At 40.7% G+C, this 22,245-nt stretch overlaps 1 protein-coding gene across 4 annotated transcripts in view; it reads left to right on the plus strand.

The window, feature by feature from the left end:
- wdr25 (WD repeat domain 25) overlaps positions 1–22,245 on the plus strand; it is a 68,514-nt gene that overhangs the window by 37,931 nt on the left and 8,338 nt on the right. For 3 of the 4 annotated variants that reach the window (XM_072270517.1, XM_072270536.1, XM_072270527.1), the window contains 4 exons: positions 15,044–15,191; positions 19,387–19,517; positions 20,388–20,558; positions 21,665–21,805. In XM_072270517.1, coding sequence (XP_072126618.1) covers positions 15,044–15,191; positions 19,387–19,517; positions 20,388–20,558; positions 21,665–21,805 — 591 coding nt within the window. Of the gene's footprint in view, positions 1–15,043; positions 15,192–17,407; positions 17,985–19,386; positions 19,518–20,387; positions 20,559–21,664; positions 21,806–22,245 lie in introns of those variants that run through there. The other variant, XM_072270546.1, reaches the window with a different exon arrangement.

A 22,245-nucleotide genomic window follows, 5' to 3' on the forward strand; every position in this document is an offset into this window, starting at 1 on the left:
TACTAATCCATGATTCCACTTTCTCATCCAAGTCATTTATAAACAAAACAGAGTTGTTCCAGAACACCACTGGTTATCAACCTCCAGGCAGAAGTGCTTCACCTGCTACCACCCTCTTCTGTGAGGAAGCCAATTCTGAATCCATGCTGCCAAGTATCCATGGATCATACTGTATTTCTCATGACTTTCTGGCTAAGCCTACCATGTGGAACCTTGAATATGCATCTTAAGGCTGCTGTACTTCCCGTTGATGGTAGCAATGAAGAGAGGGCCTGTCCTGGCCGATTGGGGTGCTTAATAACGGATGCCGCCTTTTTGAGGCATCTTCTTTTGAAGATGTCCTCAATGCTAGGGTGACTATTGCTCATGATGGAGCAGGCTGAGATTGCAACTTTCTGTCACCTTTTCCGATCCTGTGCAGTGTCTCTTCCATACCAGATGGTGATGCAGCCAGTTAGAATGCTCTCTGTGGTACATCCATAGAAATTTGCGAAGCCTTTGGTGATATACCAAGTCTCCTCAAACTTCTAATGAAATATAACCACTGTTGTGTCTACTTTGTAATTGCACCAGTATGTTGGACCCAGGATAGATCTTCAGAGATGTTGACGCCCAGGAACTTGAAACTGCTCACCCTTTCCACTGCTGATCCGTTGATGAGAATTGGTGTGTGTTCCCTCAACTTCCCCTATCTACACCCCTCAGAATTTTGTACACCTCTATCAAATCTCCCCTCATTCTGCAATGCTCCAGGGAATGAATTATTAACTTATTCAATCTTTCCCTATAACTCAGGTCCTCAAAACTTGGCAACATCTTTGAACATTTTCTCTGTACTCTTTCATGTTGATATCTTTCCTGTAGGCAGGTAACCAGAACTGCATACCATACTCTAAATCTGGCCTCACCACAGTCTTATACAACTTTAATATAAGATCCCAATTATGTAATTTATGTTCATTTATGTGCTCCCTTTGCAGACAAGCAAAGGTATTTGGAATTCTTTGAAGGTGATTTGGCTTAAGAAAATTAATTTACTGTAACTATCTCTTCTAATATTTGTATATCTGTGCACTTGTAATGTTGCTGCGACACTAATTTCCTTGGGATCAATGAAGTATCTATCTATAAATTGTGTGTATTACACTCAGTGGCCATTTTATTTGGTACCACTTGTATCTAATAAAGTGGCCACTGAGTGTATGTTCATGGTCTTCTGCTGCTGTAGCCCATCCACTTTAAGATTCGACACCTTGTGTGTTCAGTGACGCTCTTCTGTACACCACTGTTGTAACGTGTGTTTCTTTTGGGTTACTGTTGCCTTCCTTCAGCTTAAACCAGCATGGCTATTCTCTGACTTCTCTCATTATTAAGGCATTTTCGCTTAAAGAATAGATGGCCATAAAGTGCTTTATGTACTTCACGCATTCTCTGCAAACTCTAGAGACTGTTGTGCATGAAAATCCCAGGAGATTAGAAGTTTCTGAGGAACTCAAGTCTGGTACCAATAATCATTCCATGGTCAGTTATTTACAGTGCCAATGTAGGTCACATTTCTTCCCATTCTGATATTTATTCTGAACAGCAACTGAACCTCTTGACCATACCTGCATGCTTAACGAGCAGATGTACAGTTGTACCTAATAAAATAGCCACTGAGTGTATATATCAAATGTAACATACTGTATATTAATCTCTAAACAAGCATAAAGCTCCATCTACTTTTGTTTGTTTCCAATACTGACTTTTATGCATATAGGGATTTATTCAGTTGTCACAATCCAATTAAAAATGCATGCATCAATGCCTCTGAGGAAGTGCCCTATAGCAGTACAGGTAATTACAGTCTATCCATCAATTATGACTTCTATTTCCTAAAATCTCATTAAATAATGTCTTGTTGAGTTCTATTTATGGAGTAATAAAATATTCCAGCTTCATTTGACTAAGGATTTTTTTAACAAGTTCTCAACAACCAGCTAATTTAGTTCATGGAAGAAACTTTGAAAATTGAGTATAATTTATGCCATTAAACTGAAATAAAGTTTGACTGAACTTGAAGAGAAACGAAGAGAAGTTACAAGGTATTTACTGTTACGTTTTATAACTTCAAAACATAAATCTAATCAAAACTAGAACATGGAGCCAAGAATAACACCTTAGTTTTGTTTTTTACTTTAAGTGAAGCACACGCATGTAACGTGGTGGCGTAATGACATGTGTCATTTATGTACTTTTACGTATAACCTGCAATGCATTATGTCAACAATAAAGAATGCTTAATCAAGCAATATATTTACAATGGTACTCAGATGTTTTTGAAATATTAAATACACAACACTAATGCATCTCAACTTGTATGTAATGCTATATAACACAACTGCTATACAGACATCTACAGAGCAGTAAATTTTAATTTATCCCATTCAGGCCTAAATACTTAATTGCTGTGGAGGATTTCTTACTCTTGTGGGATAACATTTTTCTGACAAGGGGGATCACTCTGCTTGGGAGGTGAGACTTGTGGCTGTGAAACAATCTCAGGTTCTGGGGCCTCCTCTGTGGTGGTTGTAGGAGTTGTCTCTGGACATCTTTCTTCTGGATATATTTGCATCCCAAACAGTACAGAACAAACTTCACTGGATAATGTGGATTATAATGTGTGAGTATAGTGTCTGATGTCACCATTTCCTTTTCCTTCACCTAACACTGCTTTGTCCTTTGCCATTTCTTCCCGATCTGTAGTAATGAGTTCAAGGGGTGAAACACAGTAGCCAGGTTTGGCAGGAATCTGTTATAGTAATTGACAAATTCTAAAAAGGACCAAAACTCTGAGACGTCCTTTGGCCTTATGGCATCCACCACTGCTTGAATTTTCTCAAGCGGTGTAAATCTTTTGTGTCGATGATGTGACCACATTTAGTGATGCTTGGTTTAAAGAATTCATGCTCTGAACCCATAATCTTCTAATCATTTTAACATTGTCTTTAGATTTTGGAAATGTTTCTTGTCGTCTTTACAAGTAACAATGAGGGCCTGTACAGCCTTGCAGCATCTGGTCCATAGCTAGAGTACAGGTGCAGATGCTGCTCCAAAAATAAGCCTATTTTAGTAATACAGCCCTTTGTGTGTGTTTATGGTATGTGTTTACACTTTGGACTATTCTCCATCTCTATCTGTGGGTAGGCCTCAGCTAAATCAATTTTACTGAAGTGTTTTCCTCCAGAAAGGTTTGCAAAGATATCCTCTTTCCTGGGCAGAGGGTGTTGATCTACTTTCAGTACTGGGTTAATGGTGACCTTAAAATCACCACAGAACCTTACAGACCCATTTTTCTTGGCTACTGGGACCACTGGCATTGCCCATGGGCTCCAGTCAGCCTTGGAAAGAATTCCTTCAGCCTCCATGCTATCTTGCTCATTGGCTACTTTAGCACAGGTAGTATAAGAAACTGGACAGGCTTTGTAAAACTTGGAGGTAGCATTTTCATTTAACACTATTTTACCCTTGATGTCTTTGAGTTTTCCAGTGCCTTCCATGAACATTGCTGTGGCATTGTCCAGTACCTTTCTTAATTTGTATTTAATTGACCCTATTGCAGTGGATGTGGCATGCAAATACTGGATGGATCTTCAATCAAGTTGTAGTTGTCTTAGCCACTCACATTCCCACAATGCTGACCTTCCTGTTTTTACCATATGCATGCCCAATGTGGCTTGTTGTTAGAAATGTCATTCCCGCAATAGTTATCTTTTCTCCAGAATAGGTTGTTAGTTGGATATCTGCAGGCTTCAGTTTAGTATCTTTGTCAGCCTTCCTCAGAATCTTATGCTTCAATAAGATCACCTCTCAATCTTCTAAAATCCAATGTATTTAGGCAGCAGCATGTTCCTCATAAGTGTACGCCTTTAGACAGGAATTAACCCAGTGTGCCTTCGCTAATCTGTCACCATTGCAAGCATAACACTCTAAATAAGACAAACTATACACAAAAAGGGTCTCACTGGTTTACAGCACTAGAATTTGCTACTTTTGTACTTTTTTCTCATTATAATGTCTTTTCCTCTTTAAACACTTCCTATAGAGGGATACAGTATGGAAACAAGCCCTTTTGCTCTGAGGACAAACCAAGTTATCAGAAGATTGATGCTGATGAGAGAGATAAGAGAGACAATGGAGAAACATTCAAAATGCTAATAAGAGAGAAGAGAGAGATTAACGAGAAAGAAACACACTTCAGAATATTGACAGACTGGTTGCTTTGAACCTGCACTGTTTGAAGTTTGATGGACAGGCGATACTCCAGCAGGGTGATAAAAAGAACAGGTTCGCTAAGGCACGACGATGACACCACGAGATCACAAGATAACGAGACCCTGGAAGAGTGGTGTGCCCCCACAAATTGGTGGGAGTTATGAGGTCTGGTCGCGGGAACCGACCATAGACGCACAGGGTGAAAGGGTACGATCTGCGGGAACCTGGTGTGTGTGTCCGCCCTTGCCTGGGTGCTGAGTTTACCGCGGAAGAACAGTCGTATCCGGAGCAGAGGGGTCACAGTTGGTGACCACAGAAGACATAACAAAGGGTCCGCCCAAGAGCTGACTGCGAAGAACATCAAAGGTCTGCTGAATCAGATTTGCATATCTCTATCTCTCTCTATCTCTCTCTCTCTCTCTCTCTCTCCAACGGCACAACAGCAATTACTGCGAACTGTACAAAGCTGAACTGAACTCTGCGTCACTTGAGACTGATCATTTTACCCCTAGACTGCGATAGAGCTTGGTTGATTCCTATTACCCTAGTTCTGTGTACATGTGTGTTTTATCATTGCTAACCTGTTGCATTTATATCCTTACGATTAGAGTACTGTGTTACTTATTTCTTGAATAAAACTTTATTAGCTTCTGTTAAACCAGACTCCAACTAAGTGGTCCATTTCTGCTGGTTTGGCAACCCAGTTACGGGGTATGTAACAGCTCAAACCATCCATGCCAACTGTGCTGCCCAATGAGCGAGTCCGATTTGTCCAGGTTTGGCTCATAGCACTTTAAACCTGTCCTCTCCATGTACTTATTCCAGATGACTTTTAAATGTTGCTCATGTGCCTCTGTCAAACACAATTTCTGACAGCTCATTCCAAATACACACCATACCACACTATGTGTAATGATGCTGCCTCTGATATCCCTCTTGAATCTTTTACCTCTGATCTTAAAACTATACCCTCAAGTTTTATTGCACCACCTCCCTGGGAAAAAAATCTATGTGCTTTGCTGACCATGATGTGGTATATCTATATCAAGTCACCCCTCAGTTTCCTATGTTAGGGAATAGAGTTCTAGTCCAGGTGAACTCCAGGAGATCTGTCAGACACAAATTCTTGCCCACAAAGCTGTGCTGATTGCCCAAAATCAGACTCTGAATGACCAAGTAGTCGCACCTAAGTGCCACCACAGAGAAGGCACGACAGCACCTCTACTTTCTTAGAAGTTTGCACAGATACAGCATGTGATCTAAAACTTACACAAACTTCTACAGATGCATGGTGGAGATAATCCTAACTAATTGCATCACGGCCTGGTACAGAAACACCAAAATCCAAGAACAGAAAAGCCTACAAAAGGTAGTGGATACAGCCGTGTCCATCACAGATAAACTCTCCCCATCACTGAGCACATCTACAAGGACTTCATTCCCATATTTCTTTGTAACATCAAATGTTGTTACAATTTATTTAGTTGCTTCCTCAAATCAATAGTTTTAATTGTAAGTAGTTGTAACCCCAACATTAATCTTGTGATGTCTTATAGTTATACCTTGTCAATTTGAAAGTTTCCTATTTATCCTGACTTGTTGCTTTCTTTTGATTAGCTGGTCATTTTACTTGCTAATGTATTTAATCACCCTGCTTGCTACATAATCAAAGAATTTTAATAAATCCATTGAACAAATCTCTTCTTTCACAAACTTTGTGGACACATTTTAGTTGTATTATAATATATTAGAAGTCATACTACTACTTCCTCAATAATGGATTCCAACATTTAACCTGTGACAGAAATAAGGCTAGCTGGCCTATAAATTCATGCTTTCTGTCTATTTTCTTGAGTAGAGGAATTACATTTGCAGTTTTCCGTTATGCTGAGATCTGTCCAGACATAGTGATTTTTGCAAGACTGCAAACAATGTATCCATTTTCTCTGCAGGCACTTCTTTAAAGACTCTAAAATTAGCCATCTGGTCCTGGTAAATGTATGCTCTCTTAATAGATTTCTGAAAAATACTTCCATTGGGCAAATTTAGGATTTTTAAAACAAGTATGTTTTGCATTGAAATTACTTTACCTAAATATTAAACTTCAACTGTATATAGTTGAAATATATTAAACAAATATGCTCACTTTCAGTTGTTGCTGATGTTACAAAATTTGTGGTTTTTATTGACAGTTCTTAATTACCCTGTAGAAGGGAGTGATGAGTTGCTGTTTTGAAATTCTACTTTTTATCAGTTGAAGGAACACCCGCAACGTTAATGTGTAGGGAGTTCCAGGATTCCCACCTAGCAATAATGAACTGACAGTGATGTACTTGCAAGTTAGTGCAGTGAATGTCATGGAGAGGGAACTTGAAACTGATTGTCCTCCCCTATTTCTGCTACCTTTATCTTCAGTATGAAGTGAAGATTGTTTCTTCAAGGAACGTGGTTGATGCTCCTCATTATTCTGTCATGTACAAGTGGTATTTATAGGGTTGGTAAGGTTTATCCATCATGCTGATTCTCTAATCACTTGTCATACATTCAGTTTGCCTACATGGTTCAGCTCTTGGCCGTCTCAATTATTGTTGGTATTACTGAGTTGTTCTTTATTATATACTGTATGTTCCCCTACATTCTATGCCCTTGTCGGTCTCAGTCCTTCCAGCTGACATTGTACACATGAGGTTGCTTTGTGGGTACTGATTTATTAACCAAAGGGAAATAGTTAGTGGTAATCAGCACAAGCTTTTCATGCCCTTGTTTGTCTTGAAGCTGTAAAACTTGATTGGGTCCAGAAAGTATGCTGGGGGTTCCCATGGCTTCATTTTGACTGTGTATTACCATGTCACTACTGCTAGTGAACCTGCCTTGCTGCTGGTAACTAATACATAGATTGCAAGTACACCTGGACAACAATGCTTCTTCATAAGTCTGTGGGTCAAGTTAATATAATAGCATCTAAAGAGGACTGGACTATTACCTGAGACATCCAGATGAATTGTCCAGGAATTTAATCATTAACAGTAGTGCTCCTATCAGGAAGATTCATTTCTTCTGGTTAGAAAAATATCATAAATGGTATTCATCAATCAGTGATTTAAGATGCTGTTAAACTACCTGGAGTGAGAAGTGTTTTTAAAGTTTACGTGATCTTTTGTGTTCAGTCTTCTATGTCATTTATTCCAACATTATTTAATAAAGGTAATAGCAACAGCTACCTGTGACTATATCACACCTCTAATGTTGAAAAATGTGCCTAGATGAATAAACTTGTTTGGCTGGGGGATAGGAACCAGAAAGCCAGTTTGATAGTGGAGGATGGAGAGGAAGGTAAATGTCAGGGCCAGTAAAAACAGGCAAGAGCAAAGTAATAGATACAATAAGGCAGATAGTTTGAAGAGTCCATATTTTGATTCCAGGATTATTATTCTTAGGAGCCTCATTTGGAGTAAAGTGAGCAGTTTTGGCCCCTTATCTTAGAACGGATGTGCTGACATTGGAGAGGGCTCAGAGGAGGTTCACAAAAATGATTCTGAGATTGAAAGACATCATACGAGGAGCATTTGATGGCTCTTGTACTCACTGGAATTCAGAAGAATGAGGAAGGATCTCATTGAAATCTATCGAATGTTGAAAGACCTAGATAGAGTGGATGTGGAGAGGATGTTTTCTATAGTGGGAGAATCTAGAACCAGAGGGCACAACCTCAGAGCAGGGTGATGTACCTTTAGAAAGGAGTTAAGGAGGAATTTCTTTCGCCAGAGGATGGGGAATCTGTGGAATTCAATGCCACAAGTGACCATGGAGGCAACATCATTGGTTATATTTAAAGCTGAGTTTGATAGGTTCTTGATTAGTAAGGATGTCAAAGGTTACGAGGAGAAGGCAGGAGAATGGGGTTAAGAAGGCTAATAAATCAGCCTCGGTGAAATGGCTGAGCAGACTTGCTGGAACAGATGGCCTAATTCTGCTCCTGTGTCTTCTGGTCTTATGGTCTGAATTTTCTTTTTTGCTGGTGAAAAACTGCTCCCATGTAAATTGAGCATGTAATATTATCAGAGTTTTTTGCTACCATGTATAAACTGAACTTGATCACCAAGTATGAAAGGCGCAGAAAATAACAGCCCAGTTTAGACGATGTTTTGTCTTAAATATTTTCATATTGTACGATAAATTTGTATAGATTTTTAATGTATTTGGATTGCTAATATTTAATTGTTAGTTCTTGGTTTGCACAATCACATGATCATTAGGGAGAATCTAAATTAATTGAACAGGTTCAGAGGGCCTCGTGGGAATTGCCATAATGAAAAAGTAATTCTGTCTGTAATTAAGTTCTCCTGCCAGTTATACCTTCCAGTTTATTTTAGAATGTACATCAGTTTTCAGAATACCGTGAGGCATTTTCCATTTAATCTGCATTTGCTGGTATGAATTGCCACTCATAAGCATTTTGCTCTTAATCGTAGTATGAAGGAAATATTATAAAGTGCTTTACTTTGATCCTATAGATATCTAATTTTCAAATGCTTTCAACAGGATAATAGGACGTCAATTTGTTACCAGAATACAAGCCAAGAATTATAATATCCAATAGAAAGCAGGTGAATCTGCAGTCATTTCACTAGTTGACTAAAACTACTAATTGACATAATCATTAACTAAAAGACAAATTTACATTTCATTGAGGAATGATATGTATGATAATCTTTAAAGGTGAAGCTTAAGAGTTTTAATTGCTAGTTATAATTTATTCAAAAATAAAATTATATAAGACATCTGCATTTTTGCAGCATCATTTGAGTTTAGATCTTCACTGAAGTCAAGATGATGTCCGTTAGTTTTTTTTATTGAACTATTTCTTTGCAGCTAAAAGGGAATGGTATTTGACAGAATTGCTACAGATCCACAGAGATGATGAAATTGTGACCCTTCCAACGCATGCCATTCTGCAATTTGGTATTTTCTTCATTCCCTGCATTATATCATACGTAGCATGAATTAAATCTGACTATCGTGGAATTTTGAACCTTTGTGTGATAATGCTCCCTTATTGTTGGCTAATGATTCCTTTTTTGAGGCTCCACTTTCCAGTGAATTTTGGTCAGCAAAATTCTGAAACTACCGTAATTGCATTTTGAAAGAAATTAATTAAATGTAATTAGTTTCCCTTCAGTGGCTTTGGTTGTAGATTATTTGTTTGTTTGTTTATTTTCCAGTTGTATCTTGTTGTCTAATTCTGTTGTTACGTACCCCGTAACTGGGTTGCCAAACCAGCAGAAATGGACCACTTAGTTGGAGTCTGGATTACTGGAACTAAGGAAGTTTTATTAAAGAAATAAGTAACACAGTACTCTAATAGTAAGGATATAAATGCAACAGGTTAGCAATGATAAAACACACATGTACACAGAACTAGGATAATAGGATCAATCAAGCTCTATCGCAGTCTAGGGGTAAAATGATCAGTCTCAAGTGACGCAGAGTTCAGTTCAGTTTAGTTCAGTTCGCAGTAATCGCTGTTGTGCCGTTGGGGAGAGAGAGGGAGAGAGCGAATGATGATATTCAAATCGGATTCAAACAGACCTTTGATATTCCTCGCAGTTAGCTTTCGGGCGAGCCCTTTGTAATGTCTTCTGAGGTCACTGACTGTGACCCCTCCGTTCCGAATACGATCGTTCTTCTGCGGTGAACCCGGCACCCAGGCAAGGGTGGACACACACACCAGGTTCCCGCCGATTGTACCTTTTCACCCTGTGCGTCTATGGTCGGTCCTGCGACCAGGCCTCCAAAACTCCCACCACTTGTGGGGGGGCACACCGCACTTCCAGGGTCTCGTTATCTCGTGGTGTCGTGGTGTGTCGCTTGCCTTAGCGAACCTGTTCCTTTTATCCCCCTGCTGGGGTATCGCCTGTCCATCAAACTTCAAACAGTTCAGGTTCAAAGCAGCCGGTCTGACAATACTCGGAACTGTGTCTCTTTTCATTAATCTCTTTTGTCTCTCATATTAGCATTTTGAATGTTTCCCCATTGTCTCTCTTATCAGCATCAATCTTCTGATAACTTGGTCTTTTGTCACACCCCTACCCTTCAAAGGATTTTTACTGGGGTAAAATTTATAGGCATGAATACACTATTAGATACACACAAATATACATGTTCATCAGCTATTTGGCTAATACAGAGAACTTTAAGTTGTCAACCCTTGACAGACAGTCAGCAATCACATTTTCCGTTCCTTTTATATGTGTTATTTTAATAATCCTCTAAGACCAGGCTCCAATTTAGCAAACTTCATAGTGGCCAAAAACAGTAATGAGTTGTGATCAGTGTAACTTCTCAGTGGTTTTCGCCCCGGACACAGATAACAAGGGTCATCTCACACCAACTTAGCATTCTTTGGCAAGAGCTTAGTAAGAGGGTGGGTAATATCCGCAAAGATTTTTTTTGCAAAACTTCCGATAGTACCCCACCATCTCCAAGAACCTTCTCAGGGCTCTCTTGTATGTCGGGGTGAGGACTTCGGAGATAGCCCGCACCTTAGCTTGCATCGGAGCCAGCTGCCCCTGTCCTACCACAAATCCCATATAAGTGACCTTCGCGTAGCCGAATTCACTTTTTGCGAGGTTCACTATCAGGCTGGCTTCAAACCGCCGTTTAAACAGTGCCACACTGTGCTCCTCCCACGTGTCACTCCAGACCACTACATCGCCACTATACGCTTCTGCGTACTTTAGCCCTTTTGTCACTGAATTAATCACCCTATAGGGGTGTTGCTCACTAGGCAGACCTGATGTGACGACAACACCCTGTCCCGGCTCTTTGCATCGCCTCAGGCCATCCGGACATACGTGTGTGTGCCGTTTAATTAGCTCTCTTGGCAGGTCGCTTTGTTCAGGGATTAAGGGAGAGACATCAGCAAAGCCGGCCAAAACAATAGACTTCTCCCATCTGGTCGGCACCATACTTATCTTTTCAAAATGGGTCCTCCCCTTATCAGGTGGCACCCTAGCCTCATTAATTTTCGCGATAACACGGACTAGGTTTGTTCGCCTATCGTAGCAAGCTGTCAGCATATCAAAAGCCTGTAACTGTGTTAGCTCACGTCTACAATAGTCAATAACATCCTTCCTCCTGTGCTGCCAGTAAAACTCTTTCATGATTCCGCCGACTGTTTTCCTCCCCCCAAAATGTCCACCGAGGAGTATCTTGTGGGCCAGGTTAAGAATTTCATCCCCATAAATTTTTGGCACCACCCCCCATTCCTCATCTGCGGGCACGGTACTTGGTCTCCATTTCTTCCTTAGTACTCCCTCCTCCACACAATAGCCCACGGGCTCCCTTTTTAATTCCGCTTCGAAGAGAGCTGTCTCCGTCAAAATCATCAGCTCCTCATCTCGCTCCTGTGCCTGTATGAAGTCCTTCCTTGCTAATGCTAAGTCTGCCTCAACTCCCTCACTTCCTTCTGTTTCACTATGCTCCTTCTTTTCACTTTCTAACCCCCCCCCCCCCGTACAAGGCTGGTAGAAACGTCTCAGCTAAATCTACATATCGCTTCAGCAGCCTTTCTGCACATGTGCTGAGTCACTGCGCAAACGGGATAAACCTGTGAGTCTATGGGTGGGTCTTCAATCCTGGCAGGTTTGCTTGTCAATCTTACTGCTGGGTACACCTCTCCGCTGGCGAGGTCATTACCGAGTAAGACCTCCACGTCTTCCATCGGTAGTTCGGGCCTCACCCCAATCGTGACCAGTCTGGAGACCAAGTTGCTTTGTAGGTGTATCTGGTGCAAAGGTACTGCTTCAGTCGCTTTCCCAATGCCTTTGATCACACTGACCTCCCCAGTCTCGGTCTCTGAACTAAAGTCTAAAACACTCCTTAAGATCAGTGACTGACAAGCTCCCATGTCTCTCCAGATCCGCACTGGAACTGGGTTTAACCCCTCCTTCACCGACACCAATCCGGCCGAGCTAAACCTCTCGCACCCTTCCTGAACTTTATCAGCCCTCTTCTCCCCTAGCGGTTTGTTTACCGGCTCAATACAGCCAGCCGGAACCGCCGTTTTTCCTTTTCCCGTCTCCTTCTTTGGGGCAAAGCACCTGGACGCAAAGTGACTGGCTTTCCCACAATTATAGCATACGACCCCAGGGGACTTCCTACCAAACTGCCTCCGGTCTACCTTATCCTTCTCACTAGTCCCCAGCTTGCTTACTGACTTTTCTGGCGGACTCTCCCCGCCGTTCTGACTACCCTTCTGGTAGCCTTTACTCGGGGCAAACTTCATTTTATGTGTCAACGCGTACTCATCCGCTAACTGAGCAGTTGCGGCTAAAGTGTCTGCCTCTTTCTCATCTAGGTAGGGTCTCATACCTTCAGGGACGCAACCTTTAGACTGCTCAATCAGGATGAGCTGTAGCAGTCTGTCATAATCCCCATTGACCCCCTTCGAGGCGCACCAACACTCACAATATGTCTGCAGCTCACAGGCAAACTCTAAATACGTGCGGCCCCACTGCTTCCTCGCATTCTGGAACCTCTGCCGGTATGCCTCTGGGACCAACTCATAAATCCTGAGTATGGCCTCTTTCACCACCTCATACCTCTGGGCATCTTTTGCGGACAAAGCTGAGTAAGCTTGTTGGGCTTTTCCTTTAAGTACACTCTGAAGCAAAACAGCCCACTTATCCCTCAGCCAGTCCTGACTTGCAGCAACTTTTTCAAAATGGAGAAAGTACCGATCAACATCGGTCTCGTCAAATGGGGGAACCAGCCTCACCTCCTGGGTCGCCCTGAACCCTCCACCTTGGTTCGGCATGGGCCCCTGCGCTGCCGTCATCTTTAACTTCTCCAGCTCAAATTCCCTTTCCCTCTGTTTCTCCAACTGCCTCTCTTTCTCTTGCCGTTCTAACTCTTTCTCTTTGTGTTCTAGCTGCCTTACCCGTAACTCGTGCTGGAGTCTCAATTTTTCAATCTGCACCTGTACTGCGTCTCCACCAGGTTTTCCAATAGATATCACCTCCAGCTCCCCTTGGGGAAACACACCTTTAGACACATAATGCTCTATGATAGCTCTGTGCATCTCCTCTCTCCTCATTGTCGACTTCCCCTTAAAAAAATTCAACTGTTTGGCCACAGCTGCCAATTCTGCTTTCCTGGCATCCTCTAATGCCTCCAAGGTCGGCGCCTTTAGAAATTCCTCAATCTCCATTTCTGCTGTTTGTCTTTTCTTTCTTTCAGGAATTTTAACCCAATCAATTTACCCCGTCCCAAATTTAGCGTTCAAAATCCCGGACGAAAACCCCACTTATGTTACGTACCCCGTAACTGGGTTGCCAAACCAGCAGAAATGGACCACTTAGTTGGAGTCTGGATTGCTGGAACTAAGAAAGTTTTATTAAAGAAAAACTTACACAGTACTCTAATAGTAAGGATATAAATGCAACAGGTTAGCAATGATAAAACACACATGTACACAGAACTAGGATAATAGGATCAATCAAGCTCTATCGCAGTCTAGGGGTAAAATGATCAGTCTCAAGTGATGCAGAGTTCAGTTCAGTTTAGTTCAGTTCGCAGTAATCGCTGTTGTGCCATTGGGGAGAGAGAGAGCGAATTATAATATTCAAATTGGATTCAAACAGACCTTTGATATTCCTCGCAGTTAGCTTTCGGGCGAGCCCTTTGTAATGTCTTCTGAGGTCACTGACTGTGACCCCTCCGTTTCGGATACGATCGTTCTTCTGCGGTGAACCCGGCACCCAGGCAAGGGTGGACACACACACCAGGTTCCCGCCGATTGTACCTTCTCACCCTGTGCGTCTATGGTCGGTCCCGCAACCAGACCTCCAAAATTCCCACCACTTGTGGGGGGGCACACCGCACTTCCAGGGTCTCGATATCTTGTGGTGTCGTGGTGTGTCGCTTGCCTTAGCGAACCTGTTCCTTTTATCTCCCTGCTGGGGTATCGCCTGTCCATCAAACTTCAAACAGTTCAGGTTCAAAGCAACCGGTCTGACAATACTCAGAACTGTGTCTCTTTTTTGTTAATCTCTCTCGTCTCTCATATTAGCATTTTGAATGTTTCCCCATTGTCTCTCTTATCAGCATCAATCTTCTGATAACTTGGTCCTTTGTCACACTGTCTTCCTGAGCATCTCTGAATTCAAATATACCAGTATTACCCACAGCTGTCAAGATCGTAAACTTTGAAATCTCTCTTTCTTCATCATCTTTCTATCTCTCTTTACTCTCCCTGGGGGAGTTTATTTAATCTTTATTAATCTTTTGGTTATGTTAATTGGTGTAATGTTAGTTGGTGTAAAATGTGGTTGATAATACGTCCCTCTAGCATTTTGGGACATTGTTGTTTGTTTCAGGTTGAAAATTGAAGATGTTGCCAACAATTGTGAATATTACAGGTTTTTTTTCCTCTTTTACAAATTTTTGGTGTTTTTTTTTACTGTGAATTTTCTACTGCAGTTCTAGTCCAGATAAAACCCATTGAATATCATCAAAATTTTCTGTTTGGAGCTAAGTTCTAAATTCTCACCTACACTAAAGATTTCAATTTCCCATATGAATTTTTGTATGCCTTTTAAAGTCTTTACTAAAATGGTTTTGTCTCTCTTCAGACAGCCTGCAGCTATATGCAGTTATTCTGTCAAGTTTTATCAAGGTTGAATTGATTTGACAATACTATAATGGCTCTCCACGAGGATTAATTTGAAGATGACAGAAAAGTGTTAGTTTTAAATGCCATTTCTAAGTATATTTGTCATTTATATAGATATGGGATGCCATTGAAACAGGCAGGTGCTTAAAGACGTACTTCGGCCATTCAGGGGCTATCCGTGATGCTCAGTGGTCTTTGTGTGGAAGACAGGTTCTCAGTGGTGGATTTGATTCCATGCTCCATCTCACAGATATTGAAACAGGTACAGCATTGTTATGTTCTAATGTTCAAATATCTTTGTGTTCATTTTAAAAGCATTTGCAATCCAACAAAATTAATGCGGGAAGTGAAAGTAAGTCACGGATATACTGTATGTTTTCCACCAGACGACTTTTTCCTCAAGCTCAAAATAATTTCTTTCCCTGAATTTTGAGATTTATGATTTGAGCAATGAATTCTCAAACTGTAATCATAGTTCAAATGTTACATGTCTAATTATTGAGTACTTTTTGAACATTAATATAAAAAGGTAATTATTTAATTTCAGCAACACTATTCTTCAATTTATTTTCAGCCTAAGGACTTTAAAACAGTCTACTGTTGCAACATCGGTTAGCCTAGAGACAAGGTGTACTTGCTCATCTCCAAGCAACCAATGTTGTCATTTTTTAATTAAAATAGAAAAATCAATGAAAATGGAAAATACTGGCAGGCTGGCAATATTTATGGAGAGGCAATAATTTAATTACTTAGATCAGTGCCCTTCCACCAGAACTGCAAATAAGTCGAGAAATGTTTTAAATTGTAGATAAGGGGAAGGTGGGGATTACAATGGGAATCTCATCAACTCTTGACACTGATACTCTATTTCTCACTCCATGGATGATACCTGATCTGCTGAGCAATTCTAAGATTTTCTGGATATCTTTATTTTTGATTTATAGCATCTGCAGTTTTTAGCTTTTCTAGAACCTTCAGCAGTATTCATGACTTATTTGTTAATAAGTACCTGAGTTAAGAAATGCATCTTGTATAGTTAAATTGTAAAATTCCTTTGTATAGTATTCATTTAATATTAGATTGGGCAGAGGTCAGTAGTTAGACCCATTCTTGTCAAAGGAAGGTTACATTATAGGTTCGCAAACATGAGGAATTCTGCAGATGCTGGAAATTCAAGCAACACACATCAAAGTTGCTGGTGAACGCAGCAGGCCAGGCAGCATCTCTAGGAAGAGGTACAGTCGATGTTTCGGGCCGAGACCCTTTGTCCTGACGAAGGGTCTCAGCCCGAAACGTCGACTGTACCTCTTCCTAGAGATGCTGCCTGGTCTGCTGCGTTCACCAACAACTTTGATGTGTGTTGCTTACATTATAGATTAATTGTTTAGCAAAAATAATCAGTTTCAAAGTGAGGAACACCATCTGGCAATATGCATTAGTAGTGGCACTTGGAATGAAAATTACAAGAAAAACCTAATTGTAGAAGAGTCATTAAATACTTATGTGACCTGATTATGATAGTGATTATTGTCAAGCCTGGAGGTAAGGATCACTTGTATAGAATTATTTTTATACATTCATTCAGATACGTGGGTTTTCGCAGGCTGAATTAGCATTTAATTACCCATCCCCAAGTTGTTGTTAAGAAGGTGGTGATGAGAAGGTGGTTGTCAATCTGCTGCTTTATTCCGGGTGGTATCAACCAGCTTGAGTATTGTTGGAGCTCCCTGCAAGTGGAAAGTATTCCATCACACTCGCTGTTATTGATGGTAAAAAGACTTTGGAATGTCAAAAGGTACATCATTTATCATAGGATACCCAGCTCAAATCTACTCTTTTAGCTGTTCCAGTAATGATAACCCTCAGGATATTTGTGGTGGAGACTCAGCAATAGAAAATGGCATCTGTTTTGCTGCAGAGATCATCGTCTGGCAGTCTTGTGATTATAAACGTTAACTCTTCTGAATTTGTGATGAACGGAAGGTCATTGATGAAGCAACTGAAAATTGGAGCAGAGACATTAAAGAGTTTCTACTCTCAACTTCCCAACTTTATTGTTGATGTAATTTCCTTATCTTAAGCTCTTGATTTTAGAGCATTGTTTAATATTCAATTAATATCTTGTTAAAGGTTTAGTTTGAATTGAGATGGCATCTGTTAGTCTCGCGAGACCATGGATCTGCGCCTGGAAAGTCTTGCTTCAGTCTGTGTTGGTAGAGCAGCATCTGTTGTGGCTGTAGAGGCCCACACGGGAGTGACAGTCTTGGCTGCAGCGACTGCACTCGAAGGCACTGTCCTCCAGTGTTGTCTTGGTGCCGTTTTTTAGGCAAGTGTGCTTTTTTTTCAGCAGCAAGCCTCAGCTTCTCTTCTCCTCTTTTTAGATCTGTGTGTATTTCCAGCCTCCAGTGAGAGCAATTGCTTGCAATGTCCTCCCATTTCTCGACGTTCATGTTCAGTAACTTGATGTCTCTCTTGCAGACATGTTTGAAACGAAGATGAGGCCGCCCTTGTGCTCTCTTGCTGGAGGCCAGTTCCCGCACAGCAGGTCCTTCAGGATCCTCCTGTCAGCAGGGACAACATTGTTGGAGCAGGGTGAAGAGGCTGGGTATCTGGGCGCAGGCCAGGACCTCTTTGCTGGTGACTCGGCAAACCCACTTGATGTCCAGGATGCGTCTCAGGCTGCGAAGGTGGAAGGCATTGAGACGCCACTCTTGTCTGGAGTAGAGGCTCCAGGTCTCGCTGCCGTAAAGCAGTGTGCTGAGGATGCAGGCCCTGTAGACTGCAACCCTGGTGTGCGTCGTCAGCTTTCTGTTCTCCCAGACTCTCTTTGTCAACCTGGCGAATGTTGAGGCTGTTTGTCCGATCCGTCTGTTGATCTCGGGGTCTAGGGAGAGACTGTCTGTGATGGTGGAGCCAAGGTATGTAAACTCGTGAACTATCTCCAGCTGGTAGTTGTTGATAGTAATGGCAGAGGGGTGCTCAACGCCTTGGCCCAACACGTTGGTCTTCTTCAGGCTGATGGTCAAGCTGAAGTCCTGGCAGAGCTCTTGAGAAGTTGTCTATGAGGCATTGCAGTTGCTCTTCAGAGTGTGTTGCCAGTGCCACGTCGTCTGCATACATGTCCCTGATGAGTACTTCACAAACCTTGGTTTTTGCCCTCAGCCGGGACAGACTGACCAGCCTCCCGTCCGATCTGGTGTGGAGGTGGACACCATCAGTTGATGTTCCAAAGGCGTTCTTCAGCATGACTGAGAAGAAGATGCCCAACAGGGTGGGGGCAAGCACACAGCCCTGCTTCACACCGCTGTGGACGTTGAAGGCCTCTGAAGAAGAGCCATCAAACTGAACAATATATGTTCCATAAATGTACAATGACAATTGTTTTTCAGGTTAGTTATTAATAAAGCATATTTACTTTCCATCCACTTTAGATAGCTTAAATCTTCCCCAAGGTCTTTAATCCATGTGGAAAATTGTAGTCTCTCCAGTCTATCTCCTTAATCTCTTGGATCAAAGAGAGTAGGGACAAAGGAAACAAAGAGGTATTTCCCACAGACTGTGCTTAGGCTCAGTTTTTAAACTGTGCTTATCCAGTGCAGGTAACAGGAACTGAATATTTTGGGTGGGGAGCTTTACAAAATAATTACAATTCCAGCAGGAGGAAAAATAGCTTTAATTCATAGGAGCATACATTACAGACATTGATTTCAGGTTTGAGCAATGGAACTGACTTGCATTTCACAGCTTTATCACCTGTCTTTGTCTTCTCTCTGTTTCTCATTAATCTGATGACTAGACCACTCTGTAAACACTGTGGAACATTAAACAAAGCTAGTTCTAGCCTACCAGAGATATTTCCTATGTCCTATCCACCTTTTAACTATTCACTTTGTAGCTTAAAATGAACTTTTCTCACTTTCCCAGTTCTAATTAAGGCTCTTTGATTTGAAAGATTTAAGTTTCTTTCTCTTTCTACAAATATTGATGTTCCAAGCATGTTCTCACTAACCATTGTTCCAGAATATTTCCTGATGAATCATTTGACATACAGTTCATAGAATTGGGAAGATCTGTTATTTGTCATCGTAAGGTTCAACACAAAAAAGTTACTTACTCAAAGAATGTCACCACTAAACCCCATCTCCCTGCTTAGCAGTATAGATCATCAAATGATGATAAGTGGAAGTCTTGATATTTATGTAAACTCCATTCATTTCTGCCCAATAACATTAGATATGTCAATACAAACAGAATGACAGCTTCTACTATACCACCTAGTCTTTTCAGTACCCAGGAAACATGGTATATTTACCTATTCAATTATCAGGAAACATAAGAATAAAATAAACCTTTGCTTTAATCTAAATAGATAATGTATTGTTTGTCATTTCAAAATGTCAAAACTTGAAGATCGTCAGGCAGCTTGGTAACTTAAAATCTCACTTTTCTTGACGCAGGTAAACAAGTCAACAGTTTTTGTAATGAATTTCAAATCACTTGCTTGGCGTTCAGTCCTACAAATCAAAATGTCTTCTTGAGTGGAGGTTTCAGCTCAACAGTGAGAGCATGGGATACAAGAAGTTGCAAGGTTTGGTAACATCTTATTATTGATATATATTTTTGACCTGAAGTAAGCTGAATTAGAAACATAGAAAACCTACAGCACAATACAGGCCATTCGGCCCACAAAGCTGTGCTGAACATGTCCTTACCTTAGAACTACCTAGGCTTACCCATAGCCCTCTATTTTTCTAAGCTCCATGTATCCATCCAGGAGTCTCTTAAAAGACCCTATCATCTCTGTCTCCACCGCTGCCGCTGGCAACCCATTCTACGCATTTCACCACTCTGCATAAAAAAAAAACTTACCCCTGACATCTCCTCTGTACCTACCTCCAAGCACCTTAAAACTATGCTCTCTCGTGCTAGCCCTGGGAAAAAGCCTCTGGCTATCCACACAATCAATGCCTCTCATTAACTTGTACACCTCTATCAGGTCACCTCTCATCCTCCATCGCTCCAAGGAGAAAAGGTCAATTTCACTCAACCTATTCTCATAAGGCATGCTCCCCAATCCAGGCAATGTCCTTGTAAATTTCCTCTGCTCCCTTTCTACAATGCATTTAATTTTTCAGCAGAACAGCAATATAAATGACAAAGGCATTAGAACTTAAAGTATTAAGCTGCTAATTTATCAGCCAAAATTAAGAAAGCTAACATGTTCCAACTTTTCTCCTGTAATTCAGTTTGTATTGGTTCAGCAGACAATGTTTACATTTGGAAATTGGTTTTGGATTCAGCTGAGAGTGAGATGATCAACATTATAAAAGCACATGTGTTGAAAGTCGGGCTTAAATTGTGACTAATACTTGCAAAACAGAGCTTTTTATTAAAAATCTTCTTGTGTAAAGGGACAAAGACTTTTTGTCACTGTAATTGTATTTCTATTTCATTCCAGTTGGTGAATGAATACAATGCTGGAATACAGCAAACACTCGACATTCTTTTCCTTCCAGGAGGAAATGAATTTCTTACCAGTACAGATGCTGTCAGCAGAGACTCAGCAGACCGTACAATCATAGCCTGGGATTTCCAGACTTCTGCTCGAATATCCAATCAAATATTCCATGTGAGTATGACAAATACACATTTTTATTTATTCATTGAGAATACTTGTGTCAAGTGTTTTGAGTTCATTCTCACTGTATAATTAAATTTTAGAAAATCTATGGTGCCCCTTTTTAATTGCCTAATAACTACTTCTTATCGTACAACAATTCTTTTTCATTTGTGTCATTTTAGTCTTTTGATGCACTTTGAAATTCATTATTTCTGTAATGCTTTTTTCTAGTACAGCAAAGGATAACACAAATTATTGCTAGCAAAATATAGCAGTCAAAATTTTGTTTCCAAAATTAAGTCTCTTTTAGTGCGAGTTGCACAGTAACTTGTGAGGATGAGCTAACTTATAACCATATAACAATTACAGCACAGAAACAGGCCATCTCGGCCCTTCTAGTCCGTGCTGAACTCTTACTCTCACTTAGTCCCACCGACCTGCACTCAGCCCATAACCCTCCATTCCTTTCCTCTCCATATACCTATCTTATTTAACTTTAAATGACAACATCGAACCTGGCTCGACCGAATTACATATCATCCTAGGTTGCTGTATGATTTGAGTAGCTTGGTGTAAAAACAAAAACTCAACAACTTTAACTTTGCCAAAAAGTTTTAATGAATTATTTGTTCTGTACATTTTGTAATTATATGCATGGCCTGCTACTCTCTACATATTTACTAATAAACTCTTATCAAGCTTCCAGCCAGGTACCAGTATCGATTTTAACTGACATTTTTAATACCACCAGACTAGACATGCCCAGGCATCATCCCTGATGAAGATGGCAAAGTTTGTCATCAAAACGTTGGTATAATCAATACCCGTACTTGGCTAGGAGCCCAAGAAGAGTTTATTTGTCATATACGCCGGGAAAGCACTAGATAATTTTGTACATATTTACTGCCATTTTCAATCATGACTGAGCTCATTTGTTGGAATGTGACCAGTGGGATATCTTTGCAGTAATGTTTATTGCTGAAAGCAGTTAAATTGCAAAGTCCCTGAAGGAAATAACATTAAGGTCTTTACTTCATTGCCAAAATATTTTGAGGCACTTTTGTTGTGAATTTTCATGGGATTTAAAGATCTGATAACTCCTTCCTTCTCCATAGGAACGATACACCATTCCATGCATGGCTCTCCATCCCAAAGAACCTGTCTTTGTTGCTCAAACTAATGGCAACTACATGGTGCTGTTTTCTACTCAGAGACCTTACAGGATGAACAAAAGGAAACGATACGAAGGGCATAAGGTATTTTAATAGATTATTTTACTACTAAAGCAGGACCAATGAACATAAATATCCTGAAGAAGGGTCTAAGCCAGAAACTTCGACTCTTTACTCTTTTCCATCCATGCTAACTGATCTGCTGAGTTCCTCCTGCATTTTGTATTCGTTGCTGAATATAAATGTTTGTTCTCTTCAGGAAAGTCTCTTTGATTTCTTTGTAAAATCCACCTAGAAATGCAACAAGCTGAGATTTAGCATATCATTTAACAAATGCACCTTATTAAGCTTGTTTATTGAATAGTGCATCCATCTGAAAGCTTTTCAAATAATTTGTTGTATTTTATAGCTCATTTGCAGTTTCCACCATGTTAAGTGGTCTCTGTGTGGGACCCCAGTGAGAAAGAAGCAATGATGTAGCTTTATATTTAAATCATTCCAGTTCCCTGCTTAGTGAGTTTATT

The sequence above is a fragment of the Mobula birostris genome, chromosome 1, assembly GCF_030028105.1.
Source record: "Mobula birostris isolate sMobBir1 chromosome 1, sMobBir1.hap1, whole genome shotgun sequence".
Lineage (NCBI taxonomy): Eukaryota > Metazoa > Chordata > Chondrichthyes > Myliobatiformes > Myliobatidae > Mobula > Mobula birostris.